At 35.6% G+C, this 18,414-nt stretch overlaps 1 protein-coding gene across 2 annotated transcripts; it reads left to right on the top strand.

The window, feature by feature from the left end:
• Window positions 1-484: 484 nt before the first annotated feature.
• On the top strand, window positions 485-17,450 carry gabra2a (gamma-aminobutyric acid type A receptor subunit alpha2a). Of its 2 annotated transcripts, XM_052571801.1 has the most exons (10): window positions 485-841; window positions 1,244-1,328; window positions 2,295-2,410; window positions 3,360-3,427; window positions 10,082-10,302; window positions 12,434-12,516; window positions 12,637-12,780; window positions 12,867-13,019; window positions 14,830-15,032; window positions 15,853-17,450. In XM_052571801.1, the coding sequence occupies exons 2-10, from the start codon at window positions 1,258-1,260 to the stop codon at window positions 16,147-16,149; spliced, it is 1,356 nt and encodes a 451-aa protein (XP_052427761.1). In that variant the 5' UTR covers window positions 485-841; window positions 1,244-1,257; the 3' UTR covers window positions 16,150-17,450. The 2 variants fall into 2 exon arrangements, with proteins under 2 accessions (XP_052427761.1, XP_052427762.1); XM_052571802.1 differs by lacking the exons at window positions 485-841; window positions 1,244-1,328; window positions 2,295-2,410; window positions 3,360-3,427 and adding an exon at window positions 7,340-8,930.
• The last annotated feature ends 964 nt before the right edge of the window (window positions 17,451-18,414 follow it).

Raw genomic sequence — 18,414 nt, 5'->3', positions numbered from 1 at the left:
AATTAAAACAAATATCATGGTTCACAGAAAAATTCAGCTTTGTCATCACACGAATGAATTACATTTGAAAATATACTACAATTAAAATTTAAAAAGGAATTTAAAATTGAATAATATTTAACAATATTTCTGTATTTTTAATCAAATAAATACAGCCTTGGTGAGCTTACAGAAAGCTAACATTTGAACATCTAAGAAATACTATGCTTGAGTGTAAGTAAAATATATTTTGAATAATAAGGGCAACCAACCATTTTGGTGACCAGTGGCTTCCTTTGCGTGGACAAAATATATTTTCTTATTTTACACAAACAATTTCATACAGGTTTGGAATGACATAAGAGTGAGAAATGGCAAAATGATTTATAAGCTACTATTACTTATTTTATCCAACAGGTGGAATAAATGTAATTGATGTGTAGTCCTGATGTCCATGCGCTCTCCAGTGTTCAAAAGTGTGAGCTGTGCTGGCTCTAGGACCCGGTGTCCCCTCTTGCGTCTTTTGGCTACTTGATGCTCTCCAGGCTCACGCCTAGACTATATGGATTTCATACAAGCCGCTTCAGCCCTCACATGAGCAGCTTAGGCTATACAGACGGGTTGTGTCTTGACTCTTGGTTACTAGGGGACGCACCTGGATTGTTTCCGTAAAGATCCACAGAAGAAGGCAAGGCATATCTCACTTATCAGTTAGCTCACGTGCCAGTCTATATGCCTTTGCGCGCGCCCTGGGAGTCTCCGTGAATCTACGGATGAGACGCCTGTGGAAGCGTGAGCTGGAGGGGCACAACTTTTCTTATTTTTTTTTGTCTCAAAGGAGCTGCGCTTCGGTGAAACCAAGGTAATTTGTTGTATATTTTAAATTTTTTGTTTGGTTTTGTAAATTATCGATCAGTTTCCTGGGGCTGTGAACATTTTGAACATCTAAACTTAGCGACAGTGACAGTTTTATACATGATTCTTCTTCTGTTTGAACAGGTTTAATTGATCTCATTTAAAATGTAAATACGCTGTAGGCATGGCTGTTATATTTGCAACAGTTTCAAAATGTAAAACTTTTGAAACACAAAAGCCTCGCTTGTTCCAGTTTATGGTCATTAGTGCGCGTTTTGGAAACATGCGTGTGCGCAAACGCAAAACGCTTACAAGCAGAAATAAATGTCACTGTAAGTTTTGCCTTGATTCATTCTCATGTAAATAATTTGTAAGACAGACCTGAAGACTGAAATAACTTCTTTGGCAGGGAATAACTCAACGATGACTCGGCTATGGGGTCATTCGCATGGATTTCTAGTCTACCTGTTTTTGCTGGCTTTATGGCGTGCATGGTAAGCAAAAAAAAAAAAAAAACAATTTCTTTTTTTCTCTCAAGAGAGCGCGCGGATATTTTATATTATTTCAAGATAAAGCCCAATAAACGTGTGATTATCACAACCTCTCTCTCCCTCGCTGAGTCAGTCAGAAATCTTTTTGTTATTATTGTCACCATTTACAATACTATCAGAAAGAAACAGTATAATTATATATTACAATATACATAAATAAATAGCCTAGTTTAAAGTTAATATCACATCACCCTAAATTAAAATTCTGTCATCATTTAGCCTACTCACCCTCATGTTGTTCCAAATTTGTATAACTTTTTTTCTTATTTTCTTGTATAACTTTTTTCTTCTGTGGAGTATAAAATACATTTGGAGAAAATCGTTTATGTTTTGTTTTTTGTCCATACAACGGAAGTCAATGGTCACCAATACTGTTTGGTTACCAACGTTTCTCAAAAAATCTTCCACAGAGGAACATCAGTCAGGCATGTTTTAAAAGGACATGAGGGTGAGTAAATGATGACAGAATTGTCATTTTTTTTTAGGTGAACTGCCCCTTATACTGAATGTTCTGAGTTCAATGCAGTTCATCTTAATATACAGCATGTTGAATTACCACCACAGATAATCATTTTGATAATATTTTAGAGCAAAAATCTTTTTTTTTCAATATTTTCAAACATACTTTTGATCACAAAATGAATATTTACAAAAAGCGAATTATAGAAACATACGTAAATATGAACGCACCTAGAGGGAATCATTAATAGATTGGGCGTTTGGAGACAAGTTTGCTAAGATGTAGTCTCAGGTGTTTTGGTACAGCTGTCATGCTTGTGCTTTTGCCAGATGGTCGTCCTCTCATAACTTTATGGGACGAGGTTTATAGAAAACAGCTTTTTCTGCATGCAGCTCAGTAGCATATGTTTATGTAACAGACTTTTGAGATGCCAAATGTATCTTGTGTAGTTCTGAGACAGATGTATCCGGCTCAGATGCCTTTAAAAACAACATTACCCTCTTCACACGGATCTTGGACCGACTGCTTGATGGCTATGACAACAGGCTGAGACCTGGTCTTGGAGGTAAGAACACCTAGGGAATCAGTGCTGTGTCACATTTCCTGATGTTGATATTACAGTTATATGCACTTTATGATGTATCAATAAGCTAAATTACTGTGATGTTGTTGTTTCTGTTTAGGAAATTTATAAATAGCACAACAAGATGAGAAATAATGGCTGAAATTAGAAAAATGTGTCATTATGTGTAAAACATTTAAGTGACTCATTGTTTATGTGCATTGTCACTCTGACCTGATTTTACCACTGATAAACTAATTATAATGAGGCGTTGATGACCTGAGAAATTTCGAGCCATGCCTGTCTAAATAAGCCAGCAATCTCATCTCCACTTAACAATCAACAAACCCTGCCTGTGTCGTCTGCCAGTGTTATTATATATTTATGTGGCCCTTGTTAATGTTTTGAAGCTCTGAGCTAGGCAAAATATAAGACATCATGGATCGAGCGATGCCCACAATGAGGCAAATAGATTTCTTATGAGTGGTTCCTTTTTGAGATTTAGAGAGACGAGCACACAAAAACGCATTCTCTGGAGTCAGTGGACATGCGGTCGAGCCAAGAGCCAGAATGAAGTGTTGCCATGGTTCCACTAAAGATAAGCTAAAGTAATAGTGAACTCAGGTCTTTTTTCACCTCAATGTCATTTGAACCCCAAATTAGTTTCCCATCATCTGTGAAACACAAAGGAAATCTCAGGCAGAATATCTGAGCTTCTGGTTCCCATCCAGGAAAGTGGATGTGGATTTATCAAGCTTCAAAAAACACCGTCATAAAAATGCTCATGACTCATCTGCAATATTCCAAGTCTTCAGTAGTTTTATGTGAGGAGCAGGCTGAAATTAAAGTCGTTCACAACCATATAGCACGTTATACTTGAGTAGACTTATAAAAGAGGAGTTCCTTGTTGAGAACATTGTAATTTGGAGTTTAATTTTGCTGTGTGACATAGATCGAGTGACGGAGGTGAAGACCGATATCTATGTGACCAGTTTTGGACCAGTATCAGATACGGACATGGTAAGACATCCCGCTTCTCACATTAGATGATTTGTGTGCTGTATAGTGAGAGTCAGATAATATTTATCAGAAATATTTTATATTTTCGTGTTGGTTATCTCACTTTTTTCTCCTTTTATACCACATCATCTCTCTCTCCTTCAATCCTTGTTTTCCATCTGTTGTCTATTCATAGCATTTGGTACCTGCTGCTGGCTAAAAGCTTTTCTCAGTACTCTTCTTTTCCCCCACTTCACACTGTCTGCTCTCAAATATTTAGAATAGAGAAAGAGATGGAAGAAAAGGGATTTTTCATTCATTCATTAATTATGTATCATCTTTTACTGGCCAGTGGTGTGTTTTCCCAACCCCACTGAACACTCTCACTATCCTGTACTAGAAAAAATTCTGTTCCTAAATACTGTAATATGTCAGGACGATCATCACACTGGGTATTTCTGTCAGGTGGGTGTTTTTGTGAAATCATGATTTACCAGAGTACATTGCTTGAATCCACAGTGTTTCTCATTTCTCCAGTCATCACCTGCGATGAGTAACCTGTCAGATTCTATTTTGTAAATAATATCAAACACATCACTGCTCTGTAACATTAGTTGTGCATCCTAAATAATGTTTAAATGTACGGTACCTTATCTTAAGTCATTAAAGGTGCCATCTGTAATGTTTGGCAAAAAAAAATCAAGTCATACTCCACATTCCATACCAGATGGGGGCAGTATGCCTCAATAAAGTGAATTAGTCTACTCTAGAGCAACAAACGAGAAATGGCATAGTCTCTATGCTCCACCCCTACTTTCACAACAACCCTACAGCCATAGCCGAAGCCTAACTGTGCGCTCACACCGCCGGCGTCTAGAGCGTCAAAAATCAATCTTGCCGATCTGCTCACGATGCTGTGTAGAAGTCGATTCTGTTCCCCTCGGAATGTCTGTTCCCCTTTACGTAAACATACTACAATTGTTGCGTAGTTGCCGAGTTACTATACGTACGATCAGAACTAGCGTGCGCAAGAAGTTTGACTGGATGTACAGCAAGTCAAATAGTTCAAAATACCGTCCTAAATCTTAAACTTGAAAATAAATTTAGGACGAGGGGTTTTTCAACTTGAAATGTAAAAACATAAGACAAAAATAACGGAACAACTGCAAGATGAATAATAAAAAAAAGAACATAAACGGGAGTGTGAGAATCATTTTACTATGCTGCAGTGTAACAAGAAATTTGTCCCTTTTTGCTTTCCTTACATCCAGGTGTGTTTGGTGTATTTGCATGCGGGAATGTTGCCAAATCAAACAGAATTCAAACAGAATCGACTGCTACACGCTGCAGAAAGATTTGTGAGCGCTCAGACACTCTTAAGTATATCGAATGCTTATTTTGTATTTAAAGCGGCCGCAAAGCAAACAAGCTTGTTGATCTCGTGCAGACTAACCACAAGGAGTTATAAGTTAACCTCATTAAATATTGTTGTGCACGAAATATTAGGATCCTTTACTTAAAATGAACAATCTCAGACACCTTGGTCCACGTATCACTTTTAATTAATTTTTTATGTCCCTGTACGCAAACAGGGACACATCATAGATTAACGCTAAACAGCAATAATCAACCTGTCCTTTATTCTGCTTGGGAACTAATGTGCCAACTCTCAAGCATTCACCGTGAGACACACGCAATTGACTCTTTTCACACGCTTTCACGCCACACATAAATTTTTTCACGCACAGAAAACCACGAATCAAAGAGGACACGGAGACCAACAGACTAGACAGAGCAGGTTAGTTATGATATAATAAAATGGGTAACGTTAAGTTATAGCTAGCTAATTATCAAACGCAGCTACGGTTAGCCATCGCTAACATTAGCACGTTTATCGAACAGCCTTCAATACATTTCTATGTTATAACTTCCCGAAAACAAATACACAAACATATAAAACAAACTTCTAGCGAAATACTAACAGCATCTATCTTACCAATCCAAAAGAAATGTTGCAAGTTCGGAGTCGAACCTCATTTCTTTCAGGTCCATCAGTTGTCTCCAGCGATTAAAAGCAGTGCCGATGTTTACTCTGGTTCGGCTCCTTTTCTTATCAGATTTGATTTGTGATTCCGAGTGCGGTTATTTCCCTGTAGCGGGTGGTGGTCTCTTGCCAAGGGCTTGAGCCATCCTTTCTCTCTCTTCCCTGGACTGAAATGAACTAGTGGGCTGTACTTTCCACATGATTGACATCAGGTTCAGGCACGCCCACAAGCCGTGCGAGTTATTCGTGTATTCGTTGCAGGTTGGCTGGTGATTATGTTGCCCGCATACCGCCTCCCATGGCCGAAACTGGTATTACGACACCTGCCGGGCCGGGGCTAGTATGCTAATGCTAATTAAGGTTGATATCTCTGCAGCACTATAACTTGACATTTTTTTAATGACATCATCGCCCTTATTTCTTCTCATTCTTTTGATGCGTGTAGGTCATGTTATGGATATTTTTACCTCCATTTTTGCATATGGCACCTTTAAGTCTCTTACAGTCATCAAGGCTACATTTATTTGCTAAAAAATTAAATAAAACAGAAATATTTGTAACCATTATTACAAGTTATTTCAATATATTGCAGTAAAAAAATATACTGCAGTAAAAAAAAAAATGCCACAAACTTTTAAATGCTATTGTAGATATATAAATTATGGCAACAACTAAGATGATTGATGCTAACTTTATACTATACTGCAAAAAAAAACTGAATCCAGGCCAATTACAATGTAATTAATTAAATTAATTCGTCAAGTGCTGAAATGTCACCTTATAGAATGGCTCGTAGTTGTAGTAGGATACATGCTCGTTTATTGAAATGTTAACCTAATGCTGCATTACAGAGAGCTCAAATATAATATAATATAATATAATATAATATAATATAATATAATATAATATAATATAATATAATATAATATAATATAATAGTTATAAGTATATTTGTAAAGATTTTATTTCCAGGCCTAAGATGGCTACATGTCAGTAAGTCATTGATAGTTTTATTTATAGTCTTTGAAGCATGTTTCCTACATTACTTTTTTATAATTTTTTTGTTCAGTCATTTAATTTAGATGTGAATTTTTTTCTTCACTTTTTAATTATTTTCATTTATAAATTCAAATATAACTATAAGTCAAGTCAAGTCACCTTTATTTATATAGCGCTTTAAACAAAATACATTGTGTCAAAGCAACTGAACATCATTCATTAGGAACACAGTGTGTCAGTAATGAAAGATGACAGTTAAAGGCAGTTCATCATTGAATTCAGTGATGTCATCTCTGTTCAGTTAAATAGTGTCTGTGCATTTATTTGCAATCGCATGAATAAAGCACTTGAATAAAGTTAAAGGTGTAATCTGCTTATTGTCCTGGGCTGCATTTCCCAAAAGCTTCATAAGCCTAAGAAGTTCGTAAAAATGATCGTACGTCTGATCTTAATATTAAGGTATGTTTTCCAAAAGCATTGTAACTTAAGTAGCACTTAATCACAATCACATTGTGCTTGAATCAAGTTAAAGGTGTAATCTGCTGATTGTCCTGCAGGTGACCGCATAAATCTGTCTTCTTATGATGCACTTAGGGCTTTACGATTTCTCCAGAGCACTCGTAGATCTACGATGATTTTCAAGTGCTACTTAAGTTACAATGCTTTTGGGAAACAGACCATTATATTAAGATCAGAGGTACGGTCGTTTTTATGAACTTCTTAGGCTTACGAAGCTTTTGGGAAACGCAGCCCAGGATAGTTGGATTTCTTGACATTTATTTTAGAAGAAATAGAAAAAAATGACTGATAAAATCATTTGGATATTTCATACTGAATCATACTGGCTATTTTTCTGTCGTGTTTTTTAACCCACCCATCTGATTTTAGACTCTGAAATAAACGCCCACTGCTATGATTGCTAACAGTTGTGAAAACGTTTGACAGTACATCCTTTATAGATGAACGCTGCTGTCATTTAGGTCAAAATCACATAAATACTTATATCGAATCATCTGTAAGAAGAGACAAAGCAATAGTGACCATGTAATAAAATCAGTGACATTAATGTCGGAACCAATATATTTGGCATATCTTTTAGTTTTACTCTTTCAGAACATCCTGTGTTGAATTGTGCCTTGTTTGTAAACGAATCCAGGGTAAAATTAAAGAAAAATTAAGTGACAAGAAACCAGTGGTACTGATACATAAAAATGGACTTTGGCGTGCATATTATACTGTATATGCATATAATACGCAGTTTTCGGGTGCATATGATAAGAAATTTGTTGATGTGTATATAATACGCAGTTTTCACTTGGATATGATACAAAATTTGAGGACGTGAATATAATACGCAGTTTACGCATGCGTATGATAAGAAATTTGTTGACGTGCATTATCAATTTTTGCATATCAATACTGCAATATTTTTTATTAATTTGCCGTACTTAATTTGCCATAATTTATTTTCATGAGATCGGGTTGGTTTATCCATACTATTACGTCATATAGTGACACATTCCACAACCTGTCATTCTGGAAGACTGGCTTCAGTATAAGCTCATTTTAGACCAATGAGAAAATTTTGAACTCTAAATCATACATAATGTTTTTATAGCACAATGACCTCTTATATATCAAAAGACCAAGAGAATTAAGATTTCTCAGTTCATGACCCCTTTAAAGAATTTATAATATTGCTGTAACTGATCCTGATATGGTCAAAGATATACTAAATCTTCAGTATTAAATCTAGTGTTGTTTCACATAAATCTTGCTATTTGCCCTCTTCCTTTTGAATGATCAGTCTAGTTTTCCACAATTTCATGTTCCTTTGAACATTAAAATGCCTTAAAATAGACATATACTATGGAGGATCACAAAAGCAGGTTATTTTTATCTGTCTTACTGTGCCACTCCCTTCAGGCGTGTGGTTTTGATATGACAGAATGGAAAGTGACAAGAATTGTCTTTTTGCTTGAGGAGTTCTCCTGCATAATGGAGGGTAATGTTGCAAGACGTTAGCAAGAATATCAAATAACCAGGCAAGCTTTCCTCAAAGTTTGTCCGAGATGAAGGTTTTAGATTTTATAATAGTACTGGAATTAACTTAGTATGGACCCATAATAGGTTTGTTCCATTCCGTATGATTGACATTGTGAAAGTTGATGCAGGATGGATGGAAGAATGAGAAGGAAATGAAGCATTACAGATGGGGTCTGTGATTGCTGGGAAGCCCTGGCACTCCAGTGACAGCATGTACTGTCACACAATATTATCTCTCCTGTATGAGTGTGTGGAAGTGAATAAGTATTATCGCTTACGTACATAACATTGTGTTTTCTGTCTCTGTGCTGCCATGGAAACTGGATGCCCGCCTTCACCCCGGGGGTCGGTGCATGGCAGCGCAGTGCCCGAGGGATTGGGATATAATCAGTGATGTGGAGCGCTTCTGACACTTTGCCACTTTCTAGTACTATAGTGAGGATGATGAAACACACATTACACACAGACAATGAACATACTGAGCGAACTAAGAAGTTGCTGGCACTTACTGAGGGAGAGCATTCAGTCTTACTTTTAATACTTTTCTGAGACCACATTGAATATCTGAGATTTAAAATCTAATTTCAGTTTCATTAGTACATAACGTACCTGTACACACAAATACCATCCATTGCCCATTTTGTATATTTTCTTTAAATATGTTTTATATTTTTTTATCTGTGTCTTGTCGGTCACTGTCATTCTGTTGTGCTGTGGAAGTTTCTGTCACTAAAACAAATCACTCAAATGTGTAAAAATGCCTGGCAATAAAGCTCTTTCTGATTCAAGCTGATTCTGATTAAATCTAGAAATAAATGATATGCCATTAAAGCAAAAAAGTAGGATATATAAATACTACAAGTATATTTTAATAATCCTAAAATATACACTACTATTCAAAGGTTCAGTGTCAGAAGGATTTTTTCCCCCTCTTACGCTCACTAAGGTATCAAAAATACAGTAAAAACAATAATATTTTGAAATACTGTTACAATTTAAAATTATATTTTTCTCTTTTTTATTTAAATAATTAAAAGTATTTAAAATGTAATTTATTTAACATTTATTTTAAAACATTACATTTGAATTTATTGCTGTGATGGCAAACCTGAATTTTCAGCAGCCATTATTTCATTATGACATGATCCTTCAGAAATCATTCTAATATACAGATTTTCTGCACAAGAAACACTTCTTATTGCGAATGTTGAAAACAACGTAATAGTTTTGTGGAAACGTTGCTACATATTTATCAGGATTCTTTGATGAACAGAAAGTTAAAAAATATAAATCTTTTTTACTATTATACATGTCTATACTGTCTCTTTTGATAAATTAAATGCACCAATGATTAATAATTTAATTAATAAATTAAACTCAACTTTTCAAGTGGTTATCCTAATAATATATTTTTGAATAAAACCAAGTTGAAATAGACTAACAGCAGCATTTAGACTTTGGATCCCACACTGAATGAAAATATCTTTTCTGTGTCAGGTATATTTTGTCTGATGCACACATCAGCACTGCAGAATGTCTTGCACTCTTGCACTCTTATCTCCCCTGGTATGTCACTCCATTCTCAGGAATACACAGTGGATGTGTTTTTCCGTCAGCGCTGGACAGACGAGCGGCTGAAGTTTAACGGGCCAATGAACATCCTGCGTCTCAACAACCTGATGGCCAGTAAAATCTGGACTCCAGACACTTTCTTTCACAACGGCAAGAAATCTGTGGCTCACAACATGACCATGCCCAACAAACTACTGCGGATTATGGAGAATGGCACTCTACTGTACACCATGAGGTACCCAGTACTAGAATTATCAAATAAATTAATTTAATGCTGATTAATTCATCAAACTATTCAAAATCAATCACATATATCAACAGTTGATAAGAAAAGTCCTTAAAAAATCAATTAAAATCTTAAGACCAAAAACCATTTCTGCACTATCGTTCAAACCTTTGGAGTCAGTAAGAATTGTTTTAGTACTGTCAAACAATTAATTGCATCCAAATTTCTGTGTTTAGATATATGTGTTTGTACTGTTTATTTATTATGTATATAAATATAGAAATACATACACATACGCAGTGTTGGGCAAGTTACTTTTAAAAAGTAATTAGTTACAGTTACTAGTTACTTCTTCCAAAAAGTAACTAAATTAGCTACTCAATTACAAATTTTAAAAGTAACTAGTTACTTAAGAAAGTAACTATTGCATTACTTTCAAGTAAAATTTAATTTTAAATGCTCAAATGTGACCCCACCTCTACCCCTCTTTAAAGGAACTTAAAATACATGTGCATGTTCAATTATTTATGATAAATCTGAATATTATAATGTAATGGACACTTAATACAATACATTATTAACAGAAACATGAAACATTGTACACACATCTAAAAAAAATTGTTGCTGTGGGACAAAGTGAGACTAGCCTCCAATCAAATGCCATGTATGTAGATATTATGTTTATATAGTGGATCAATGCAAATAACACGATAGATGTTTGGGAACTTTTGATATTTCCTTTTATTGTTTCTTTAATTTCTTGAAGGAAAAAGTAATGTATAGCCTATACTTCCATTTAGAGAAGGCTACTTTTGGATTATTTGGGCTCGTCGCCATACCTGTCTCTCGTTGACTGACTGGCTTGTGTTGTTCCTTGTGTGTCCTGTCCTGTACGACTATGCGTTATGATGGGTTGTTCGCAATTCATGAGCGTTAGTGATGATGGGTCGTTCGCGAATGAGCGTTAGTGATGATGGATCGACTCGTTCGCGAATGAGCTTTTGATGAGTCGTTCGCGATTCGCGAATGAGCGACTCTAAGAGCCGGCTCTTTTAGTTGAACTTCTGGAGCTGGCTCGCATATCTGAAGAGCCGACTCTGTTTTTTCAAATTTAGCCTATAGAAATTAAATAATTATGTAATAAAAATTTAAATATTATAGTCAAAGTCATTTAAAGAGCCGTTTGTGAGCCAAAGAGCCGGCTCTTTTCAGTGAGCTGAGTCAAAAGAGCCGAATTCCCATCACTACTATGCGTGCTTTCGAACACCCGCCCAACTCTACCTCTGATTGGCTTACAATGAAATTTTACTCTACCTCAGCCAATCGTCAGCATTTATGCGCTTGTCTCGTGCTCTGCCCACTAACCAAGGAAGAACAGTAAAAAAAAAGTATTTGCCTCTCGCTCAGAGATCTAGTTGGTCTGATGAAAAAAAAAAAAAACAGCTTCATCATCAGTTATAGTAACGCGCCGCATTTTTTGGCAGTAACGGTAACGGCGTTATTAAGATGAGAAGAGTAATCAATTAGATTACTCGTTACTGGAAAAAGTAATGCCGTTAGTGACGCCGTTATTTATAACGCCGTTATTCACATCACTGCACATACGTGTGTGTGTGTGTGTGTGTGTGTGTGTATATATATACATACAGGTGCATCTAAAAAATTGAATTCTTTATTTTTGTAATTTAATTAAAAAAATCTAAATCAGACAGCTGTAAATCAAAAAAATAGATTCATTGCACACAAAATGAAATATTTCAAGATTTTTTTTTACTTTTTATTATTATTCTGATGGGTATGAGTTACAGCTTAGGAAAATAAAAAATTCAGCATCTCAAATTTTTTTTATATTTTCTCAAAGATCAATCAAAAAAAAAAAAAAAAAAAAAAAACCAAAGCAGAAATGTTAAAGATCTCCAAAGCAAGTTTAATTATGCACTCAATAATTGGTTGGGGCTGCTGCTTCAATGTGGTGTGGCATGGAGGTTATCTGTTGCTCTGATGGTGGGAAAATTCATTTTGTATACATTTTATGATTTTTACAACTAAATATACTAAATGAATGAATTAAACTGACAGCCCTAGTAAGAACACATCATTTTAAGGGGTGACTGTTTTTAATGTTTGTGTATTTGTGCAGGTTGACAGTGCAAGCAGAATGCCCGATGCATCTTGAGGACTTTCCAATGGACTTCCATTCCTGTCCACTTAAATTTGGCAGCTGTAAGCAAAAATGCTAATCAATTGCTTTAATTCCCATGATGCTTAGTGTCTTGTCTGTGCTTTGGGTTTTATTTAAATATGTATTTGGGTTTTATTTAAATGTATTGTGTCTGTGTGTAGATGCTTACACTCTGACAGAGGTGACGTATGTTTGGACACGTGATGCCACCCTATCGGTGGAAGTAGCTCCAGATGGTTCTAGACTTAACCAGTATGACTTAACAGGACAGACTGTTGGCAAGGAAACCATCAAGTCAAGTACTGGTAAGCAAGCAGTCCCAAAATGATCTGGATCCATATGCTGCTATCCATCTTTCTTCCCTTACTCGTGTTTCTCTCCTGCTGTGTAGGTGAATATACAGTGATGACTGCCCATTTCCATCTGAAGAGGAAGATTGGGTACTTTGTGATTCAGACGTACCTGCCTTGCATAATGACTGTCATCTTATCCCAAGTCTCTTTTTGGCTCAATCGAGAGTCTGTCCCAGCACGCACTGTTTTTGGTGGGTGAGCATGTGTTGTGCAATCAGAACATTATGTGGAAAGGTTTTTAATTCAGTTTACTATGACACATTTATTTGTTGGCTGTGTACATCTTTTCGATGAAAAATCAATTTAGCATGCTGATTTTGTAGTTCTGATTAAATTACTGATGCAGTCATGGGTAAAGCTGATGTAGAATAGAATGTGTGCAGTTTTTGATTTTCTCTAGCAATTTTAATTTCCTTCTGAACTCAAGGGATGAATTTGAAATGGCTGCAAGCAAAGGCAAACAGCTATAAAAATTGGCCTCCGTGTTGATTTCTGTGTTTTTGTAGGTGAAAAATTTGCCCAGTTAGGTGCGTGAATGTGTGTATTTTTGTTCATTCAGTGGGAGGAAGCATGAGTATCCAAAACACATTTAAATTAAACACAGACTCACAGGGGGAATTCGCTAAGAATGAAACGCTGATAGCGTCTTTTATTCACATGCTTTGTTGTTTTAGTGGCCAATTTACTAAAGGAATTATGCAAATGAAGTAAACACTCATGAATTGCTGAACGTAATTTGCACACCACAATTCTACGTCTTGCATCAGTGCTCAGTTGCGGGGGTTGCAGTAAACTACCCGTGTAAGTTACACATTACGAGGACTGTACATCATCACTCCACCGCTGTGATACAGTCACCTACTGTAAATTGGCTTTTTAAAATGCTGGTTATGTGATCATTTGGCCATCATTTGATTAGTTAATGCTGCCATGATGAAATAAAATAAAAAAATCACAATGGCAAAATTGAATTATGCACTGTGCAGCGCAGTACCAGCACAGATAGCAAATGGCTCAACCAGATTGCACGTTTATTTATTTGCAAGAAAACTGAATGGTTCACAATGGTTTAACATTTGACAATAAAGAAAGGTTTTACAGTTGTACTACTATATAAAAATTAAAAAGATTTTTATTAAACACCAAATAATTGTATTTTATATTGTAAGGATAACACTATTACAATATATCTCTCACTATGACTGAATTTATCTGTTCAAAAATATAATATTGTGAATTATCATTAGACTTTAAAATAACTGTTTTTTATTTAAATGTATTTTAAAATGCAATTTATTAAAAGAGCCATTATCCATTTATTTGAAAAAAAATAATCAATTTAATGCATCCTTGCTAAATGAAAGTATTCATACCAATTATTACTATATTATAGTCATACTGAATGGGTTCAAAACAGTGGGAAGATTTTTCTTTCTAAACTGTGCACTTTATGATTTCTGAAAGAGGTTTGAGTTGGTTCTTGTTATGAGTAAACTCAAATTTTTCAAATTTTTCCCCAAATCATTCTGCCATAATGATATATATTGCCTTTAAACAGATTTTCAGAGTAAAAATTCTTTTTTTATAGTCAGTTTATCATTATTTTTATGTTCCTTGCAGATGCACTTATGTATAAAATCACCCCAAAAAGATATTTTCTGTTCTCTCCCTAATATCTGTCATAATGATGAATATATTTGGATTGATTTATTTTCCCAGAGGATGCAAAAATTCTTTAAAATTGGTTACAAAAAACAGAAGATCATCTACATAAAATGAAGACAGGAGGTCCACTTAGGGCACATGACTGACTGCTGAAATGAACATATCATTAGCCCAGGGCATTTGTGATTACATGTGTACATCTGTGCTGTCTTATCCACAAATGAGTGAACGGCATAAATGCTGGTAATTATTTGCAGAGAGGCATGCTGCACTAATGCGCTACATACAGCACTCACTGAGTCTTTTTTTTTTGTTTATGTTCATATTTTTGTCTAGGTGTAACTACAGTGCTAACGATGACCACTCTGAGTATCAGCGCTCGAAACTCTTTACCAAAGGTGGCCTACGCCACAGCCATGGACTGGTTCATCGCTGTGTGCTATGCATTTGTTTTCTCTGCTCTCATCGAGTTTGCCACTGTAAACTACTTCACCAAGCGCGGCTGGGCCTGGGATGGCAAGAGCATTGTCAATGATAAGGTAACCATGACGACACAGATCGGGCTTTGATTGTGGAGTGGAGCACATCTGGTAGCTTTGATTATTGTCATTGAGAAGAGGGGATATTTAGATCAACACTGTTAATTCAGCACAGTTAAAGGAAAAATTCAGCCAAAAATGTAATTTGCTAAAAATGTACTTACCCTCGGGCCATCCAAGATGTAGATGAGTTTGTTTCTTCCTCTGAACAGATTTGGAGGAATGTAGAATTACATCACTTGCCAACCAGTGGATCAATGATGTCATCACGCAATGACATTACTACGTCATTTAGCAACAAATTTACTTTCCTTTAGCAACTTTCTCTGAAAATGAGTTGGCAACACTGCACAACACAAGTTTTCACTGGAGAAAGCAATATAATGGACAGAGGACTAGTTTTAAAGGAAGCAATGGTTTGAAGTTAAAAATGGATTTATACCTTAATGATAGATTTATTACAAACATTGCTTTTGACGTCCCAAGATGTCAATTGATGGATTGGAGTGGTGGAATACTTGTGAATTATTGTGATGTTTTCATGACACTATTCTGGTGGCACCCATTCACTGGAAATGATGTAACGTTTCATTTCTCCAAATCTGTTCCGATGAAGAAATAAACTCATCTATATCTATGGCCTTAGGTTGAGTACATATTCAGGCAATTTTCTATTTTGAGTGAACTGAACTTTTAAACTCCCATCATTTTGAACACTGTGAGACATTGTGTGTCTCTTTTTTAATACTATTATAACATTGAGCTTAATGTCATTGACTGATACTGTACCATTGTGTTGACTAATTCCTTCTGACTTCAGAAAAAGGAGATGTCCGTTATCAAAAAGAATAATGCATATGCAGTCGCCGTGGCAAACTACGCGCCCCACATTGCAAAGGACTCTGCTCTGCCCACAGTCTCAAAGAGCGCCACAGCGGAGCCCAGTAAAGCTCTGCCAGTGGCTAAAGAAGCACTGAAGACCTTCAACAGCGTCAGCAAGATTGACCGTATGTCTCGCATAATCTTTCCAGTGCTTTTTGGCAGTTTTAACCTGGTTTATTGGGCCACGTATCTCAACAGAGAGCCTGGTGGTAAGAACATGGTGCCCTCCAAGTAAGCCATTAGCTATTGCACATACAATCATTCCTCTACTACTAAATTATAATAGCAGATTTTGTACAAATTCTTTAGTGTACCTTTGACGTATATGTGATATGAACGCTTTTTACAGCCTCCTTACAATCTTACCACTGCCAGGAAAATGTGAAGAGTTTCTTATCATACTTTACCGGGACAAATTAACTTATTTCAACAGTTTTATTTTTGTACGTCGTTGTGTGATTTCTGAGTATTTAACTGATTTTTTCCTTGCCTTTTTATGCAGTGTTTACTGTCATTTTCATACAGACCTCTGTTTTTTATTTAACTACATTTGTGTATTATATATTTATAAAATATCAGCCTCCTTTGGTTAATGTCAGTGTTTTGGGTAAATTATGAATTAAGCTCACAGGTGTTGTGCATTAACGACATTATACTGTTTAAAATGAAAGCGCATACATACTAAATGTGATAGCTGTGTTGTTTTGTTATAACTGCACTACAGTATCTGTAAGACAGATCACTGCACCTTTATATTGACTGATGTAGCATTTCAAGTCAAATTAAATATGGCACTTTACTTTCTGATTGCATATAAGCTTTCACGCACATCACGCAGCTGTGCATATAATTCTCATTCGTAAGCAATGCCCCATTAATGAAAGTATACACCCACACATGGTTTAAAGGTAAATGATTCAATGAGTTTGTTTGAAGCACCACAGTGCTTTGCATTGTTGTAGACACTTTGATCCATGAGCACAGTCTCAAGTGGAATTAGCACTGCATCTAAACCACTGCTGTTTCTTTGGTTCACAGTGAATGAAAATGCTGCTGAGATTTTCCCACATAGTTTGGGCAGATTTACGTTTCAAATTTGCTTGTGTTGAAGTGAGAGCAATATGTCGGTGTTCTGTATGTTACTCAAACAGTGATGCTTCTAAGGTCCAGGCCACTGATACTCACATTAGCTTAATGTTGCAACAGTGATATGATGTTGTTTATATGGGATTTTCAAGATATGTCTATTGTAGCTTCATGATTAATGCAGATAATGGTTGTAATGGGCTTCTCAGTATGATATATTCGCCTAATGATGCTATGAAAATGGGAATCAAAATGTACTGTTCGCTCAATATATCATTTGTCAAACATTTTCAGAGTTTTCATTACTAACATCAACAATCCCGACAAGTGTAATGAACTACTGTGGGCTTACTTTTAACAGCTTTTCAATTTGCCATATTGTTCTCAGTTTTCTGCCTGGGCAAAGAGACAGCTCCCCTGTTGACTGAAATAAAGTGTTGTCAAATCCAACATGGCTCAGTTACTCTCCTTGTGTGTGGGTGGTTGTGTTTGTAACCCACTGTGCAACTTAAAAATATGGTCCTTATTGCAAAAAATAAATAAAAAAACAACTCTCAGCTTCACAACCGCACAGCACAAACCAGTGTTATTTTGAAATCCTTTTATAGTTTCTATAAAAACTTTGAAGTAATTATTGTTTGTTTTTATGTATTCTGTTATCATATTAAATTAAACGTTTTAGTGATATAGTTGTGTTTGGTCATTTATGTTTATGTTTTTTATGTCTTAAAAAAAAATATATTCATTTTTATTTCAGTTTTGTTTTTTTTAGCGCATCAGGCTAAAGGAATATTCAGCCAAAAATTTAAATTTGCTGAAAATGTACTCACCCTCAGGCTATCCAATATATCAATGAGTTTGTTTCTTCTTCAGAACTGCAGTGAATGGGTGCCATCAAAATGAGAGTTTAAAAAACTGAGAAAAACATTGCAATAATTCACAAGTAGTCCATATCGCTCCAGTCCATCCATTAATGTCTTGTGAAGTGAAAAGCTGTTTGTTTGTAAGAAACATCATCTAAGCGTTTTAAGGTTAAACCATAATTTCTGGACAAAATAATAGTTCATAATATATAATAACACATCCTCCAGGAAAATGTCCATCCCCTGTTGTCCTTTCACATCAAAATCAACCAAAATATTTGTTTAGAACTGTTTGGACTTTTTGTACTCATAGACAGTGCTTGATCTTCGCATATATTTCTCTGGAAAAAGCAATATGGAAAGAGGAATTATATTTTATCTGGAAGCAACAGTTTGAAGCTAAAAATTTCTTGATAACAGACTTGTTTTTCACTTCACAAGATGTTATTAAATGGAACATGGATTACTTGATTATTTGTGTTTTAAGTCTGATTCTGATGGCACAGAGGATTCATTGGTGACCGTGCGATGTAATGCTAAATTTGAACAAA

Source organism: Carassius gibelio, chromosome B13 (assembly GCF_023724105.1).
Source record: "Carassius gibelio isolate Cgi1373 ecotype wild population from Czech Republic chromosome B13, carGib1.2-hapl.c, whole genome shotgun sequence".
In the NCBI taxonomy this organism is placed as follows: domain Eukaryota; kingdom Metazoa; phylum Chordata; class Actinopteri; order Cypriniformes; family Cyprinidae; genus Carassius; species Carassius gibelio.
The sequence above is the reverse complement of the archived record's forward strand: the minus strand, read 5'-3'. Positions and strand labels throughout refer to the sequence as shown.

Bases quoted from the DNA above. Each gene is read 5' to 3' on its own strand.
- gabra2a (XM_052571801.1), top strand. From the start codon at position 1,258: ATGACTCGGCTATGGGGTCATTCGCATGGATTTCTAGTCTACCTGTTT. The intron at 2,411-3,359 runs GTAAGAACACCT...TGTGTGACATAG, and splicing joins GCTGAGACCTGGTCTTGGAG to ATCGAGTGACGGAGGTGAAG. The intron at 10,303-12,433 runs GTACCCAGTACT...GTATTTGTGCAG, and splicing joins ACTCTACTGTACACCATGAG to GTTGACAGTGCAAGCAGAAT.